This window comes from Vanessa atalanta, chromosome 3 (genome assembly GCF_905147765.1).
Source record: "Vanessa atalanta chromosome 3, ilVanAtal1.2, whole genome shotgun sequence".
Classification (NCBI taxonomy): domain Eukaryota; kingdom Metazoa; phylum Arthropoda; class Insecta; order Lepidoptera; family Nymphalidae; genus Vanessa; species Vanessa atalanta.
The window spans coordinates 6,903,332-6,922,909 of record NC_061873.1 but is presented as its reverse complement, the minus strand read 5'-3'; the positions used below and the strand labels follow the sequence as shown (position 1 = coordinate 6,922,909).

Below are 19,578 nucleotides of genomic sequence, written 5' to 3'. Positions count from 1 at the left end.
ATATTTTGCACACATTACTAATATGTAATTCTCTATAGTTAGGCCACATATATTCCGACTATATATTTTTGTCCTTTTAATGTAACAAAGTTTTTGGTTCTAGATACATAGACACGTTTGCGGGCTTGCTGGCTGGTCAGATCCGAGTGAACGCGGCGCCACTGCATCTGACGCATGTGAGCGTGGCCGGCTCACTGGCAGCGCCGACCACTCCAACAATCGCCTTCCTGAAGATATACGAAAACTACAACTGCGTCTACACGTCAGGTAGGCTCTAATTCTGGGGATATATTAGATACATATTTTGGTAACGTAAACGATATTATATACCGATTTTTATTCCAGGATTGTACATGGTCAACGGCGGTGGATGGACTGTAGGTGTGGGTCGGCTTGCACTACGAGGTGACGTTCTAGTGCGCGCGTATCGGAGACCTGCGCATGCGCACACCCACGCGCACAATCCTCAACGACACCTGGTCTTCGCCTGTCAGTTCCACACCTGCGCTGTTGCGGACCACACCCTCTCTTTTACTAAGCAACAACTTGACCACGCTGTGCACGGTAAATCTTTGGCACTTGCCCTCCCTGCTTACTTAGTGACTGTAATAAAACTATCGACTAAATACACTAATAATACGCACTCATTGATTTTTCACATTTAATATTCCTCTAGTTTTAAAAGGGTGAGGAAATGCTGAATTATTGTTTATATAGTATCAAAGTGCCATGATACAACATAATTATTTAAATATAATGATTAAATTAAATTTAGTGACAAAACGTAAACATATAAACATACGTTTCAATTTTCAGCAGTTCGACACTTAGAAACAGTATTCTTACTTTGTCCATGTAAATAGATAAGTGATAACCCATATTACTTAAGTGTAGATAATTGTATGAATAGAGACTCAAATTTTATTTAATTACGATATTAGACAGTAAAACAATTACCAGTATACATACACTAGAAATATCTATTCTCATAATATCAATCCTCTCTTCAAATAGACCCGTCGTTTCCGAGCGACGGAGCGGTAGAGCTGGTGTTCGCTCGCGGCGGGTCGGGCGGCGCGACACCCGCCCCCACCCCCGCGGCCCCGCTGCGTGCGGCGCCCGACGCACTCGCTCGCGCCGACTCGCTCGAACATCTGCGACCACTCTCTACGATCACCGATGATGATCCAGGTAAGCACCTTTTACTGAATAAAGCTATTTTAACTCGAAAATTGAGCGATCGTTTTACTTAAAAAAGTTTTGAGTTTAAATTGGTTCCGTACGTTGAACATCGACGTTTATTTTATTTATAAAAAATGATGCAAGTCACTACACATAAAAAAAAGTAAAACTTTGTCGCTTTTTTCTTCTAAAATCTCTTTTAATAAAAGTTTTTAGGTAATTTCTATAATCACATACTATTCGGATAATATCCGTTATTTTAAAATGTAAATGAAAATATTATGATTTTTCGTCATTATTTAAGTGATAAATATGGCAAAATAAAATAATTTGTAATGTGATTAAATCATGGTTAAAAAAAATATGTTTAAATGTCATGTTAGATTGAAGGCATATATGAATAATGAAATAGTACTGTTGAACGTTGAACTTGAACATTAGAGTAAAACTTTTTACAACAAGAACTCTGGTCCGCGGTAGTTAACTTAAGTTTTATTAGCTTCACATCCGTTGCTTGCTGTTTATTTTGGTTGAACTGAGTCGTTGAACGTTCAGCATCCTAAAAGACACATGTACCGCAATGATATTACGCCTGACAAAACATAGATTTAACATAATATAATAATATGTCAAGGAGTTAACTATTTCACTAGGTAACTGTTTTTATACACATACAAACGCAAGCAATATCAAATTGGCCTGTTAGGAATATAAAATGTATTTTTGTTTTTTCATTTCTTCATAACAATATACGAATTTATTTATTCGGATTATTAACAATCACTTACACCAAATAATAAAGAGATAAAAAAAACCTGTTAATTAAAATAGCTAAGTGTAATGATTAATTATTACTAAAGAAATCATTGGTATCATTATAAAACATTTGTTTTAAATAAAGAAATTAAACCATAGTATTATTATGTTATTATACATATTAAATTGAATTGAGCCGAGATGGCCCAGTGAGCCGAGATGGCCCAGTGGCTAGAACGCGTGCATCTTAACCGATGATTTCGGGTTCAAACCCAGGCAGGCACCACTGAAATTTCATGTGCTTAATTTGTGTTTATAATTCATCTCGTGCTCGGCGGTGAAGGAAAACATCGTGAGGAAACCTGCATGTGTCTAATTTCAACGAAATTCTGCCACATGTGTATTCCGCCAACCCGCATTGGAGCAGCGTGGTGGAATATGCTCCAAACCTTCTCCTCAAAGGGAGAGGAGGCCTTTATCCCAGCAGTGGGACATTTACGGGTTGCTAATGCTACATATTAAATTATTGTTAATATCAAAACAAAGTTATATAGATAAAATAATATAAATTATTAATTAACCTCGAACTATAAAAGAAGAATGATTTTCTTACTAACGAAGGGTTAGCAATTGGATGCAAGAAATCAACGATTTGTAAAATGTTCTACTAAGTCTCATGACATATATAGTGAAAATATCAACTATTGCGCTATTACTATTGAGGGTATTACATAGTTAAGTGTATATATAATACGTACTTATACCTTTCGTAATGTTCAACAATTATTAGCAATGCAATTAACATTATTCGAAGAATGAGTTAAACTCCTACTTTCCCCTTTAGCATAAAGCTCGTCTTAGAAGTGTGTACAATAATAGCCCAAGGGGTCAGGATCCGTTCCTAACTTTCACATCGCAAGCGCCTGTATCGTTGAGCTATTGTGCCTTTTCAGATTCAAAAACTATATGGATAGTCTACAACATTTTACATTTTATTTACCATCATCACCCTTGATACCACGGAGTTTTATAGAAATACACCTAGAAAACTAATAATAATTCGTGAAAATATATAAAAAACTTATTTTCCATACGGATATACTTTATGATAAAGTGCTACCATCCTATCCATCGAATATTTCTTAATTAAACAAAACCGGACACCGCAATGGCCCACATTTGTATGAGTGGAAATGAATAGTGTCGACATGTCATTATAATAGTTGACAAAGCTGTTAGCGGTAGTGTAGCAGTTGCAGGTGCGAAGCTATTTTAGTGATGTTCGCCGCCGCGCCGCGCCGCCCGCCCAGTCTCACGCCGACACTAACCAGTGCGCCACGAATATTATCTATTTCGTAAATCCTCTTTTATCAGTGATAATATATTATCAACACAATGACACACATTTATACGAAAATATAATATAATAATTGAAACAGTTGAATTTCGATAACACATCGAAGTGAACATCGCTGTATCAGCTGATTTATAGTTTTGTTGTTTTTTTTTTTATTTAACTGGTAAGTGAAGCTTATTATCTCAAAGATATATTAAATTAAATATTTATATTACATTACTAAAGTTTAGTTGTAGTTGATCTCAGAAATATCGATGAAAATAGCGACTTCAATTTGAATTCTCAAACAATTGCTAGTAGCACATTATGTCAAAAATAAACGAGCACAACTCGCGTAAGAGTTGAAAGACGTAACGAAATTAGTTACATTATACAATGGTTACTGTCAGTGGTCCCAGCTATGGTGAACGGATTTTATTATTCGAATGTTCAATCTGATGGCGTTCCGCTGTCACGATGCGGCCGCTTAATTGACCACCGTGGCGTATAGCTGATGGATGTCCATTCACCCATCAGATGAACCCTTAATTGTTCCATTTCACCATGATCAAAATTAACCCGAGTTCACAGTCTCACTAATATAATAATTATTCATAATTTTTTCTTAAATTTTAAGATAAGTTTCGGTTAATTCAATTTCATTTTATTTCATATATTATAACTAGTAAGGATTTACATATATACTTTGGATACTTTAGTTTTACATTTACATACTACATCGAAATACTTACATGTATTGTGCTATTGTAGATAATATAAGTACATACATTTAATTATTATAAGAAACCTGTATGAATTAATCCAATCGAATGAGTACTTATTAGCGGAGAGGCAAACCTGTTATGCATTATAATTCGTTTTTGTATTAGTATATTACTGAGTAACAAATTGTCATGATTTGTAAATAATATTTGCAGTTTAAATTTCGTCGTGGTTAATGTTAATTTGGAGAAATGATACCAAACAAGCAATTATACTATAGATATGTAGTTTATAGTATATATAGAAACTAAAAGGATTTAAAAAATGTGTTTTCTATTATTTTTGTTACTTTTTCTTAATGTATTCTTTAAGCATTTGTCGCTGTCGCCATCTGCTTAGCACATGGGTTGACTGTTTGTTGGAAGACAATAAAATTAAATAAATAAAAAATTAAATTGTATAAATAGAAATAAAATATGAATCCAAAATTTAAACTTTTATGGAGAAGATGTAGACTTATTCCACTAAGCTGCAAGGTTATAAGTGTGCCAGAATTTCATCCGTCACACACAGTTTTACTGCCAACCACGAAGGGAATATAAACATATAAAATTCATCAATGTTTGTGTAGACTATAACTCGTAATTTTAAATTATAATTCACGTATTAAACCTTATTGAAATACTAAATATTTATGTTTATAGTTTTGGTGATACGAATTTGAGGTTCCAATTTTAAATATGATTAGGAAAATAGGAATATTAATAAGTAATATAAGCCATTTATTAATGTTTAAAATAAACTACGATGATTAACTAAATAAAGAACAAATTTCAATGTAAAATAAAAGTGTATATAGTATAATGTACTGTTGAAATTATGAACATTTGTAATCAATACATACAACGAAGTTGTCAATGAATAGTAAAAGCGAGCGAAACACGGCGAATATAACGACAACTGCATTTTTCATTGAAGCTCAAAGGCTCACACTAACCTAGTAGTCATTAATTCTAGTGCATTACTTGTACACGTCTCGTCTCGACTCGATTATAACATGTGTGTCACGACGCGGCTTTCGTTTTCAATTAATTATAGTTTATTAAATGACAATTAATCTTTATCTCGAATAGGAGGTACTTTCATTCATTTTCTCTGTATTTGTATGCAGTTTGTCGAACCGGTTCAATGATTGATATAAGCAATGACTGTCCTAGAAACAGGTGAGCGAAACACTGATAATAAGGATTGTTAACTGTATTTTCCGTTTTAGGTATTTTGTTTGCAATACTATACGTAATGTTTTGACAGGCTTAGAATATTACTTATATACTTATATAAAATAGTGTCAGATTATGAAATGTTACAAGTGTTACAGTTTTAATTAAATGTATGCAAGTTTAATATTAAAATTACAAAGAACTCAGTTAATCGAACAAGTTGTCAATTTAGCAAAATATTTACTTTAAGCGTTCATTTAAATAAGATATGAGAAAATTAAATTCAATAATTTATTATCACAGAAATTTATTAAAATATAAATTTTAATTTTAATAGCGTATGATTTTTTTAATTACTATTTGTAATCTCATTATAATCATCGTCCACTAAAAGTTATGTTATTACCTTATTAACGTCGTAACTTTGTTGTAAATTAACATAAACTTGAATATTACCTTATCCATTACGAAAATCTTGAAACGAAGGACCATATATTTTGAAGATGTGATAAAAATGAATATTTCGCAAAAGGAAGACACGTGAACCGGTTTTGAACTCGAAGTTCGACCGACGGACGTAAAGAGTGGTTTTGGGATAAGGTTGAGTAATAATGCAGAGCTTAGAGTTTCGTAGAAACACAAGGTGGAGCGCCGCGATGACATCATTGGAAGCCGTCACGAACGCACGCTCACCTTCGCGCAGATTACGGTCTAACCACGGAATTTTGTTCAAATCATTAATGTCCATTACAATGTAGAGCCCGACGCCACATAACACTTTGCCGAAAGACGTCTGATACATTTACAATTTGTACAGGTGAGCCCCGCGGCTTTAGTTATTGACACAGACTATACGTTAGTTTATTTTCGTTATCTACGTTACGAAATGTACGGACTATAGTACACTCTTTTCTCAGCAACAGCCAGACTTCGTTAAATCTTTTTACATTAGATAGTCCGTTTATTGAGGGAAGTCATAACCCAACTGACCCCAAGGAGAAAAGCAATAACCATTAACGGCTGCCAATTTAGCTCACTGTATCCCAATGAACTCATCAACTATCAACTCAATGTGTTTGAATCCGCATGGCACAGCACGTAATATTAAAAAACATGTACATGTTTCCACGTGATAGGTACACAACCAATCATTTAAAAAATAAACATGTTTTAAAATGCCTTTTGCCGGTAGACAGTAGTAGTGTCACACAGATTGATCTTTTAAAATACATTTAATGTCAAATGCGGCCTTGTAGGCATCGATTCGATTACAAATATTTTTTCTCCTTATGCTATCAATTCACAATACAAAAACTCATATCAATCCCTTGCTCTGAAAAACAAAACAAAAACAAACAATTATTACAATTATCCGAGATAAAAGTAGCCTGGGTGCTATTCCAGACTATAATATCTAGTCTGTGCTAAATTTCATTCGGATTACTTCTGGCGTGATTGAGTAACAGAAATAGTCATCCGCAAATTTATAAACAAATATTATACTTACAACTACTAACTAGCGAATACTCTGGATCTAATTTGATGTTACAGTTAAATAGAGCAATGTCCCTTTCAATACCCGTGTAATCAATAATCTCCAACATGAGACATCCGAATATCATGGTCACGCTAATTTTCATTAGTTAACGAACAACGGTCGTCATAAATTAATCATAGTGACCTTTGTCGGGTTCATCATTAATAACCGTAGACATGTTTTCGTGTGCTCAGCGGGAGATTTAAGGAAATATTTTATTAATTTGCAATGACATTATTTTTAATACACACTGTATACAAGCGTCTCGTTTAGACAGTGAGTTGCTTAGGAACCAGTTTCTTAAAACTTTAAGTTCTCGAACCAGCTGTGTAATATAATTTATTCCTTTAAAGATACAGCTACATAAATTGCAATCCTCATATACTTATAGCTTATATATATTTTCAAATAAAAATATATATTTGATATTTTGCATCAAAGTATAGTTTTTATGTATTTTTAGTTCATATTAAAAAATAGCAAATGGTGCATAAGAATTGGCAGGTCAAGCGTCGCACATCCTCTTCCTGCGTCGGCGAAGCGCTGGCGTTCATTTCGTAAGAGTATCCCTCGCTTGACGGTTACCGTGTTATTTTTGTGAAGATCACAGAAATAACCGTATCTTCCCTATAACATCTCGACGGTGACGGTCACACCGACGTTGATAACTTTATGCTGATCGCGTTATTGACAACTTTATATTTAGATTTGTTTCGAAATTTAATTAATATCCAGATTCTAATTAGAATATTTTCACTAATTCCGAGAAGTAGAAAATGATCTTCGATACTTATCAGTGATGAAAACACACATACAAATCGCGGGAAATTGCCATTTGATCTCTTTTATCTATTTCTTTTGAATTATCGTTTAAAACATATCTTTTATGTATTTTGGGCATAATTTTCCCATAAAACAGCTTATTTAAACGTATAGGTAGTAAACATTTTAATTTTTATATTTAATTTAAGTTGCAAATATGTAAAAGACGTTTGTGCCCGAAATTTACATTCCAATTTTAAATTTTCTATCACTTTAAAAAGTTTTATAACGTACCTGCATTACCAAACATAAGATTTGATTACTATGAAATAAAAAAAAGAAAACACAAATACAACGCACGTACCTATGTGGTCATTTTCACCCTAAAAATACACTAACAGGACTAAAACCATGTCAATAATACTACAAATCTAAACTTAAGGGCCTTAATCAATAACATTTATGACAAAATTATTAAAGTTCTGAGTAAAACTGGCGTATGGGTTATAATCGCTCGTGTGTATTATAACAAAGCAGTTAGCAAAGTACTTTACAGTGTACGCATTCATATCCAATGATCTGATCTTGAATAGATTATAATAACAAAAAGGTACGTCTTGCAAAGGACATTTCCTTGTTAGGCGTTGCCTTGAACCACAAACCTGTATGGAGTCTTCGATAAAATTGTTTGTTATCAAGACTCGACTTACGATTCACGCATAGATACAAAATAAACTATAATAATAAAGTATATTTTATTATGTAACGGCATTTTAACGACAGCATCCTGGGTTTTTTGACATAATTAATAAAATTTACATTTTACTTTTTAATAAAAAACGACTTCAATAAAAAATAACAGTAAATACAAAAAATAAATTAAACTATCTGAAATTAGTGCCAAACGTTGGTCGCAAAAACGCAACCACGCGTCGAAGATTAAAACCTATAGAACCTCTTCCTTTTTAAAGTCGGTTTTTGTATACTAGCATTTAATAGGTCAATTAACGATTACACGAAGTATTAAAGCATTGTTTATTTTACTTTTAAGGATAACTAGTATTTACTTTAATTAGCATTAATGTAGTAAGGAATGTTAAATAATAAATTAATCACGAAGTAATCATTACAATCTATTGAATGAATAAGAAAGAGTCTTTGTGACATTCCGTGAGACAACGGTGACGGCCGGGATATGGGTAACGGGAATCAAACACAGTCCTTTTAGGGATGTTGTCTGGCTAGCCAAGTACTTTTAACTACTGCTACTCAATGCTAGCAATAAACAGTTAATAAACAGCGAGTGTACTTACTACAAGTTGTAACTTCCATTAAAATAAAACTGTTTACGTTGTAATGTATTTAAGACTATCTCGTCCGGTCAAAGTTCATCATTTTAATTTTAAGCTTAAACTGAAACCTGAGTGCTTGATTTTGCAATTTTCTCTTGCGTTATATTAGAAACTTTGATAACAGGTGACAATAACGGCAGTGCAGAGGGTTCGGGCTCCGGTGGGGAAACGGGCGAGGGGGCGGAGGCTGCTCATACGTTCGGTCCTTTGGACGGATCCATCTACGCGACAGTAGTACGCGCGGGCGGCGGACCGTCCTCTCCGCTCAGCGCATCAATGGATTCAGGCATATCGTCGGCTGGTCGGCGTGCCGCCCCCAGTCCGCCCGACGAGCTGGACGCGCTGCTGGGCGATATGCTTAGAACAGTGAGAACTCTACCCGATCCGCCGCCAACGCCGGCTCCTCAGTCGCACGCCGACCGCGCTCCTGATATACCGTATCACGCGCGCGCTGACTCCGCGCCATTTACTTACGGAGCACCCGGTTTGCGGCCTGGCATGCTTCGCGCTTCAAATCGCCTCGCCAGCCCCGAGCTGGTACGTCGAGCTCTCGGCAGTGACCGAGGATATCGAGCAATCGAAGACGATGATGACGAGCGCACCGTCACTCCGGATCCTCAACGAACACCACTATCACCACGCACCCTCCGAAAATTTACTCATGATGACATCACAACTACAACGACTACTACCATCCCACCTCCAGCTTCACCCGTACACAACGGAAAGTGAGTACAACTGTCGTATTTTTTTTATACATACATTAAATATAAGTTTTACATAACTTTAACTAAATGTTTTACATTAACATGAATTATTGAATAAGGAATTTCAGTCTTAATTTCCTCGAAATATAGTTGAAAAAAGTGTTTATAAATAATTAGTTTCTTTTATTATTCTCGATCGATCTTTGTTAAAATACGTAATTCAAATTGTACATTTATAGTAGAGCATTGCGGAAATAAATTTTCAAATAATAATTGCTTGCGCATATGCTTATAGAGTCTTCGTTATAAATGAATATTAAGATAATGAGAATGGTTTAAATCCAACCCAGATAGTAAATGAGTAGAGTATAATTAAAAGAAGGGGAATTTGGTGGGAGATATAAACATGTGTTCCTGTGTTGTGGGCGTGGAGGCCACGCGCCCGCCGCCTACAACTGTTTACACTGTTTACATTTAAAACCTTACATCGATATTGTATTTTTAGCGAAATCAATAACGTTATTTAACTAAATATTTTTTCAAGGCCTACTTAATGGAACACATATATTAGATACATATAAAAATGTATAGGTACTAAAACACTCAATACAAATTCACCGATATTGTTACCATTAAAATTGTGCAGATCTCAGATATTTAGTATTACAGATAATATTTGCGTCTTGACCAAATTAGGCGTTAGACTCGTGAGAACAAACAAAGGCAGATAATGTTTCGTTCAGCTAAATTTCGACATACATGGTATTGAGTCTGACTGAGCAATAACATTGTGGACGCTTGGTTAATTTATTTAGTCGCGTTCCGCTCGACCCACTTCACTGTCAATGAAGAAGTGTAATGAAATATATCCCATAACCAATCTCGGCTATTACGTCGCGGGACACTTGATCAATTGATCATTCTTATGTTCCTGTAATTGTGTTACAGAACATCTTGTTAGATTATACATATACATACGTGACGTACGTGTGATACTAATTTGACAAATTCACACAAACCAAAATAGTTTTCATTATAATTAAAAAAAATGGAACAATTGCAAATTTTAAATTAAAACATTGATTTGAATGTACGACTAGAATCTAATTCTTTGTACGCATAATCATACATGTAAGAAATATCTAAATATTCACTTATATATCAATTTAAATCAAATATATTCTTATTTGTGTTAATATACTTTATCCTTATTTAAATTGGATCGAGTTGTTTTTATCAAATAGCAGGTTGAAAACTTAAATTGTAATAGGTTTATATATATAGAGTATTTTTATTACAAAAGAAAAAAAAGTCTACATTATTTTACATATCATTATAGTAACCTGTTTAGCTTTTGCCGAAATTTATCGCTATCTTCGTAAACGTAACTTCTTATCTATTGATTATTTTTGATACAAACCTCTTTAAATCAGACCCGAAACACTTTTTTTTATACCAGATTTACCGGACAATATTTGAATATTTATTTCGTATCATTGAGGAAGTTACCGCTGTTTGGCAAAGGACTACTCTCCTCTTAATATAAAGTTTTCAACCTTATCCCACCTCGCTGGTATTATACGGGTTTATAGTTTATTTTGCGAAATTTAATTTAACATACGTAAATAGTGGAATTGTAAAACAAAAATGAATCATATGAAATGGGAGAGACGCTTGTCCTATTTTGAACCCGCAATCTTCGGTTAAGGATTTAGATGCTGCAAGTTCGTTAGAATATTGTTAAATATTTTTTCTTAGCGTAGTCCATATAATAATATAAAATGATCGTTGTTAGCTCGTTGTTAATGTGTAAGACTGGAAAACAAAGACGCTTATTGCGACCCCATTGCGGTAACAAGTAATAACAGTAATTTACTCCACGTTCTTGTTGACATGCATGATTATAAACATTATACGCGATACATCTCAGCACTCCGCGGGCGGTCCTTTGTTTTCTTAGTAAGATCATCGAAAATACCTTTCATAGTATCAGGGATTATATGCTCTACAGACTATAAATACAAAAACGTTAAAGAAGATGTGATGTTAAATTATTATGAGTTTTTTACTTAATAAAATCGAGTTAATTATTTTAATAATGTTAATTTTCAATCATGCTTAATATGATTCAAAATATTTATTATGAATTATATAAATTAACTTAAAAAAAATCTGGTTTAGTTTAGGCTATCACCATCGCTTATAAACTATGGCGTTGTAAGAAATTTATACCATTCTTACCAATGCGCCACCAACCTTGGTAACTAAAATGTTATGTCCCTTGTGCCTGTAGCTGGTTCACTTATCCTACGAAGCGAAACACAACAGCACTGAGTATTGTTATTTGGCGGTAGAATATCTGATTAGTGGGTGTTACCTACCTAGAACGGCTTGCACAGAGGCGTAGACCTGGTTGCTTAGTTGTAGCACCACAAAAGTTAGTTGGTATTTGATAACAATGAAAGTAATATTATACATCATTTTGAAGTCGTCTTTTTTCTTAATATATCTGTAATCTGTGTTTATTTCAATAAAATATATAATTATGTTCCTAATAGTAATAAACGAAAATGACGTAGACATTAAATATTCATTTAACTGACCACTAGATTTATTCTTTGAATCGTGTTCGAAGTTTGAAACAAAATACATACACCAATTGTTCTATTTTCAAGACGTAGCCAATTCTGTTCGAAGAATGTACAGTATTATTGTTATCATTGGTTGTTATTCAATTAACGCCCACGGGACTTGAGCCACACGAACCCACGCAGACGTATCACCTGCGGTACCTTTTTATTATTATTAAACAGACCATGCGACTAAATTACTAACAAAAAATTCAAGGAACATTTTAAAGCTAGTAATATTTTATAAATCAACGTAAATGTCTTAACTTCTGAAGGTCTCTATTGAGGATTGAAGTATTTTAGTGTTATGTTCCGCAACATTGCAGGCCAACCGAAAACGGTTAAACTGGCTCGCGAATTATTTATGTGGCGCCTGTTCGATCGATAAATTTAAAAGCTAATCAACTATTAAATATGTTAAAATAAATAGCAGCGTTCTGAACCGTAGGCTCTAATTAAAATAGATTATGTCTTAGTTTAAACGAGATCCGGACGTGTACCCGTTATTAGTACATCATTAAAAACTAGACATATGTATGAACACAATTTACCTTATGAATGTTACAAATACGTTTATAGATAAATTTCGAGCGAAAGTTGTCTTTATTGCCATCATTTGAATGTTGTGGAATCTTTTGAAATATGTATGAGTTTAATTTAAATTGTATTTTAATAATATGTAAGAAAGTACCTCGTAATAAACGATCAAATAATCCGAGACCTATTATTTCGAACGTCGCGTTATTCAATAGCTGGCAAGTGAGTGAAATTAAATCGCAATTTGGAATTGGTGCGGTTGTGGTGTGCGATTGCGTCGCCGCCGTGACCCAAACAAGTTGCTATTTCGAGATAAACGTCGCCATAAACGGCTTGTCCGATCATGCATTGACGCAGACCTCATAAACACAGTTCTCTACTTTCTAATAAACGCTGCTTTGTTAACTCTCTAATCCCATCAATCATTATTTTTTTAATATAAATTGATATTACGTAATCTCTGTCTAATTATGTATTAATTTATGTTGACAACTTGAGTGCCCACTTAAAAGTATTGCATCAATTATTTCAAGGTCCATAACATTTTTATTTGTTTAAATAGATTTCATTATATTTATAGTATCAATTTATCTATGTATTGATTGATGTATTGATGAATTCAGTATTATTGATGAAAAACTCAAAACAGGCGACTATAATTCGGTAAGGTTTGAAAAAAGTAAGGTCGATACAATATTTATCGATATTTATGTGAACAGATGGTTGAATGGCGATGCGGAATGGATAGAGCGCCCCCCTAGCAGCGCTAGAAAACCCGAAAACGGCACATGGCGTTCTAATAGTACAGTGGGCTGGCAAGACTTTAATACAATACGTAGAGAGCCGAGAAGATCTGAGGGTAATAATGTGGAAGGAAACTCCGGCCTCACCTGGCTACAGAGACAGCAACAGAAATTAAGAGAGAGGAAAGAAGCTAGGGAAAGGGTCGCTCGACTGCCGCTCGAGTGGGACGCGCCTTCCCGACACGTGCGCAGATCAGCTAGCCATCGGTATGAATATTTAGTACCTATTCATATTTTAGCTGTTTACATTTTTTTTATTATAATTGCTATATTTTCACAAATATAAAATTTTGTTTAATAGTGTGGATGGATATACGAGCGACACTACAGCGTTTGCTGATGACGACGATGACTTCAGTGTACCGCTGCATGTCAACACGCGCACTCCTCTCAGGACTGACAGCATAAGTCCACAGGCTCCAGACAGGTATTACGACATTTATGCTATCCTTATTATATATGTCCATCTGCGCGATTTTGATCATGAGGACTACTTTTAGACTACTTATAGAGTCTCATTAACTGCGCTGAAGATACTATAGTACATATATATACGCAAACGTAGATATCCTTTCTATTACTTAACTCTCGTAATCTGATGGAACTTGAGGGAGTTTATCTGGCATTTAAAGTCAGGAACAGTAGTACTCCTGTGCCTGTGACCTTAGAGATAGAGGGAGGTTGAATACGGGCAACCATAAATGAGTTATTCATGTATGTGAAGTAGGAAAAGACTGCCAATCGGTAGTGAAGTAGTGATGATAAGCTCCTACTTCTTCTCTTTAGAAGAAGACGATTTGTCTAGATAAAGGACATTTCACGGACATTTCTTTAATTTTTTTTAAGAATACATAATTTATTCGGAATACATATGTTACATAATAATAATAAATTAGTGTTGTTTCGTTTTCAGAACCTCATCTAAAAAAATCATGTACGAAAAGATGACGTTGCGCGAGTGGAGTACGAGCAGCACGCCGACAAGCACACAAGCGCCTGGTCTACTGTCCCTTGCGGAGCCAAACAACAATGATACCATTGTAAATTATTATTACTCATTTAATAATTTTAGTTCTCAATAATAAAAACATAATGTAAAATTTAAAACATAAAGTAATAGTCCTTAGAATGCACTCTTGAAGTAATATAAATTGATTGTTTTCACAGAGCCGCGAACGGTCGGAAAGTTGGTCTCGAAGCTCGTCACGCGCGGGCACACCGGCGTTCCCCACACATCCGCGTACACCATATCCACCCACACCCACCCCCTCGCTAAGTGCACGACCCCCGAGATCGCCCACCGTCTCCAGGTAAACATAATGATAATTATCATAATCTTATTTGTGTTAAATATTGTATGTCTTATTTAAGTGCATCATATAATTTTTAGTGTTAACTTAATTTTGTTACACTGCTTTCTCCTTTAACCAAGTAAGTAATTGCAGAAAAGAGAGAGAAAGCAGCCCTGAATCCGAATACCGAGTCTACAACGGTGTAGGCACCGCCAGCACCGGCTCGCGGCGCTCCAGCGTGAGCGCGACCGAGCCGCAACACGTCGCTCCGGACCGCGTGCGCTTCGCGCGCGATACCAGTCACTACTGGTACAAGCCGAATATTTCGAGGGATGACGGTAAATACAGTTTCTGTACAATAAAGTAAAGAAAACAATTTATAATGTAGATTATATCAGAGGAAAAGTCAGAGGAAAAGTCGTTACTTTTAAACCAAACTAAATGGAAGATTTTTATTTTACCTTGTTTTATGTTGCAAGTTTTATAACATCTGTTAATTATCCAGCACAATTACGTTTACTTTTTGTGCTACTATATTTCAGTATTTTGACCTCGCTTCTTTACTTTACAGCAGTGGCAGCGCTGCAGCAGCTAGATGAAGGCGCGTTCATAGTGCGCGATTCCAACTCGTTCCCGGGAGCATTCGGGCTGGCGGTGCGCGCGGGTGGCGCGGGCGGCGTGCGACACTTCCTCGTGGAGCCCACGGCACGCGGTGTGCGCCTGCGCGGGTGTCCAGACGAGCCCGTCTTTAGCTCGCTGTCCGCACTCGTATACCAGCACACCGTTACACCACTCGCACTGCCCGTACCGCTCAACTTACCCGACAGGTGATTAGTAAACTCTATCTGTAATCCAATCATCAGTATTTTACATGCTTAAAATTTAAAAAATATTAATTAAATAATTATAAGCTACTAAAAACTTACTAAATATGTTAAGTACCATTTAAATATTTCATGTTAAATTGATTCCAAAATGTCGTTTGATCTCGATAGAGACCCTTGGTCCGGCGGCAGTGCGAGTGCCGCGGCGCGTGCTCTCCTGGCGACGGGTGCGGCTTGCAACGTGCTGCTGCTGGGCTCGGAGAATACTGAAGCGCTTACCGGTCCCGCTGCTGTCAAAAGGGCAGTCCAAAACATTCTCCAGAAAAAGGCAAGTAACGTTTTATCAACAAAATTATATTATAAGATTTATAGATAAAATAATATGATTTTTCAACTGTTTACTGTGTATCATGTAATGACGGTGTAACACTTTTAATTTATTCCTAATTAATATCCTTTGCTCATCAGACGGCGGCTCACGTGGTTCACTTTAAAGTGTTCGGAGGTGGCATAACGCTAACAGACGCAGCTCGTAAGCTGTTCTTTCGCCGACACTACCCCGCCTCCGGCGTCTCTTACGCAGGCCTAGACCCCGACGAACGCCGATACACCCATGTGGATGGCGGAACACAATCAGAAAAGTACATTATTTAATTTATTTTGTATGCATACAAGTCCAGTCAGTAATGTAATGTAATAATTATATAAAAAAATGATGGCATAAACTGAAATAAAAAAATATTCTTGAAAATCATCTATTTGATTACCATCGTCAATAGTTGGGATCGAAAAAAGGGGGATATCAACTAATTGAAGCTCATTTGATTTCATTATCTGTTCATTTTTCATGATCTACATAACTATTGTGGTAACTTTTAAGCAGTACCAGTCACGTTATATTCTTTAACAAAAGATATTTTCGCAGACGTATATACGCGTTCGTGGCGCGCGCGTCGTCCGGCGCCGATAACCAATGCCACGTGTTCGCGGAGCTCGAGCCCGAACAGCCCGCCACCGCCATCGTCAACTTCGTCAACAAGGTCGGTCTTATTATGTACTCATAACAAATTTTAAACTAATTAACATATTATTAATGACGCGCTCTAATTCCTCTATTAATTTTACTGTCAACGTACTTAAAGAAACTATAAAAAGTGGCAGCCCTTATCCCACAGCTGGGCTAAGGCTTTTTCTTTTGAGCAGAATGTTGTGCTTTTTCCAACACACGGCAATGCCCGTTGGAGGATACAAATATGTCAAATTTCTGTCTGACACATATAGGTGTCCTGACGTTGATTTACTTTACTGCCAAGCACGAAATTAATTATGAACACAAATAATGCGTATGAAGATTCACTGACGATTGCCTGGTTTGAATCCACAATCCTTGGTTAAGACACACCTGCTCTAACCAGCGTCTCAAAGAAACTATACTAACATTATTCTCATTAAACTTTTATATCATATTTTCTTGGTGACGTTGTAACATGTAAAATTATTTTATATTTTGTTACAGGCTCTTCTCGGAAACTCGCAGAAGAGGGACATTATTTAATATGGTATATAAATCGCAAATCCAAAACGAGGTAGATGTCTCGCCCCATCGTGAACTAACAATACTCACTTTTATGTGTCAAACACGAAGACCGATCACGATTCTTATTCCACAAATGAAATCACAATTTTGATTTTCTATTGTATTCCACTATCTATAAAATAAGGTGTATTTAGTTTATGAACAGGTTTATATTGGTTTTTATAAATTATTTTCAAAGATTATGTACGCTTCATATTCACCAAGTACGTTGTACTACTATAATTTTAATATAATAACAAATAAATATATATTATATTAATAATTTAGTATAGAAAGAAACTAACTAGTCTCATCATATTATTTAATATAGATTAGAATCGTGCGTGCCTAACATTACTGTGTTAATGTTTATTATGATATGAGATATAATAAGTCCATAGTAATTTAATCAAATTATGTTCAAGATATAGTTGAGAACAAACATACATACGAACGGCTGCCTGCCTGCTACAAGTACAACGAATTATCAAACAGTATATAAGTACAATATTGTCAGCATAAAAACTTGAGAAACATTAATTATATTACGTTCACGACGTTGCTTTTAAAAAGCTGACGCAGAAGTCCAAATAATTCCATCAAAATAATTTTAAGACGACAACAACACAAGTAGAATATGCCTTAAGATTTTGTCGTAGAGCTTCGATAATGAAATTTGTGGTAAATACAGTTTAATGCTATAAATAAAATGCCTTAACAGTGATCTAATAAGTATAGTTAAATATAACATATAAAATTTTAATGGTTAAATTATACCCAGTTAATTTAACATATATATCTATAAAGTATGGAATAACTGTTGTCAAATGTATTTATTGGTTATAATAAATCATTTAAAATTATTTTTGTTGTTTTATTTCTATATAATATACGAAATATTTTTTTAAGATAGTCATATTTATCTCGTTAGATAACTTCGCTATTTATTTTTCGTTAATATGTTTATCTAAATAGCAACAATTTATTTAATATTATTGTTATAGTGGAAAATTAAAATAAAAAAAACGTATATCCTTATTGTAAAATAATAAATAATAAAAAATCAAAAAGAAAATATATCAAATAATTAAAAAATACTAAATAAATTAAACTAAATAAATTTTGAATTAAAAAAAAAATACTTGATTGTATGAAATCTTTATTTTGTTGACACTTTCTATGCATTATTGATTATAATTAAAAGAAAAAAAAATTACCGCTATGTTAACTTAATTTCATCTTTCCAAGTATTTATAGTGAATATCGTAAATAATAATTATGTACTTGTTTGTCGGTTAAACATACTGTTTTGTATTCATATTAAAATCTTGTTTTGTGACAAATTTCTGTCTTGTAGACTTTTTTGAAAATTTTGGTGTAGACTCAACATTGGCGAAAGTTTCATGTCGAAAGACTAGGAAGAGCCGAGTTGGCCCAGTATTTAGAACACGTGCATTTTAACCGACAATTACAGGTTCAAACCCAGGCAAGTACCACTGAATTTTCATGTGCTTAATTTCTGTTTATAATTCATCTCGTGCTGGTCGGTGAAAGCTCCAAAGAGCTACTTTCGTAAAACAACAATCTTGGACTAATTCATTTGCTGAAATTATACAGCTTCAGACATTTTTTACCATTTTTGAGTTATTTTTTACACAATCCGCCGTTACGTTCTACGGTAACTGCCATAAGGGGAATAACTGCAATGCTATTCTTTAAGAAGTCACTTTGTAAGCCGACTTAAACACAACAAGAATACATAATACTGTTGTAATTAAATTTAAAGGATGAGTAAGTCAATTTCATTACTAGCTCAAGTGTCAAAATACCTTAGTCCTCTGGGTTGGTGGCGAAATTGTTACACATTTCAGTTTAAAAGCGGTGGTCACCCCTTACCACGAGACGACAATATGCTATGTATCCGTTTGTTATTTTAAATAAAACAAAAAAATGACTTAATACGATTATTTATTTAAATTATACATGAATTACGATGAAATATCATACCAGCCATAGACATTTCACAAGAACTTATACATTTTACATACTTATTGTTAAATTATTTCTAATAATATGGATTTTTTCTTGTCTTTTGTACGGTTTATCATATATAGCTTCGTGTATTCGGGACGTGTGTGTCATCAGTCTTCTGAGCGGCCGAATCTTAAATGTCCGTAATCATCAAAGGAGTCGTCTGCTCGAACCGGACGATTCCGTATCAAGCCGTACTCGCGGTAAAAATGTCTCGGTTGTATATCGTCTTCTTCTTCTGTAAGGGATAAACCCCGAAGACGTGCTCCTTCACAGTACCGCATTGATATCGTTAGCGCAATGGTCAAGG

The 19,578-nt window shown here is 34.7% G+C and overlaps 1 protein-coding gene across 5 annotated transcripts in view; it reads left to right on the top strand.

The window, feature by feature from the left end:
- The window catches only part of LOC125077437 (tensin-1), an 89,660-nt gene extending 71,631 nt beyond the window's left edge, over window positions 1-18,029 (top strand). For all 5 annotated transcript variants that reach the window (XM_047689403.1, XM_047689404.1, XM_047689402.1 and 2 more), the window contains 14 exons: window positions 104-267; window positions 346-564; window positions 1,015-1,191; window positions 8,993-9,596; window positions 13,462-13,752; window positions 13,847-13,972; window positions 14,459-14,585; window positions 14,713-14,855; window positions 14,991-15,175; window positions 15,409-15,664; window positions 15,833-15,989; window positions 16,130-16,302; window positions 16,587-16,701; window positions 17,178-18,029. In XM_047689403.1, coding sequence (XP_047545359.1) covers window positions 104-267; window positions 346-564; window positions 1,015-1,191; window positions 8,993-9,596; window positions 13,462-13,752; window positions 13,847-13,972; window positions 14,459-14,585; window positions 14,713-14,855; window positions 14,991-15,175; window positions 15,409-15,664; window positions 15,833-15,989; window positions 16,130-16,302; window positions 16,587-16,701; window positions 17,178-17,216 — 2,776 coding nt within the window. In that variant the 3' untranslated portion in view covers window positions 17,217-18,029. The remainder of the gene's footprint in view (window positions 1-103; window positions 268-345; window positions 565-1,014; window positions 1,192-8,992; window positions 9,597-13,461; window positions 13,753-13,846; window positions 13,973-14,458; window positions 14,586-14,712; window positions 14,856-14,990; window positions 15,176-15,408; window positions 15,665-15,832; window positions 15,990-16,129; window positions 16,303-16,586; window positions 16,702-17,177) is intronic.
- The last annotated feature ends 1,549 nt before the right edge of the window (window positions 18,030-19,578 follow it).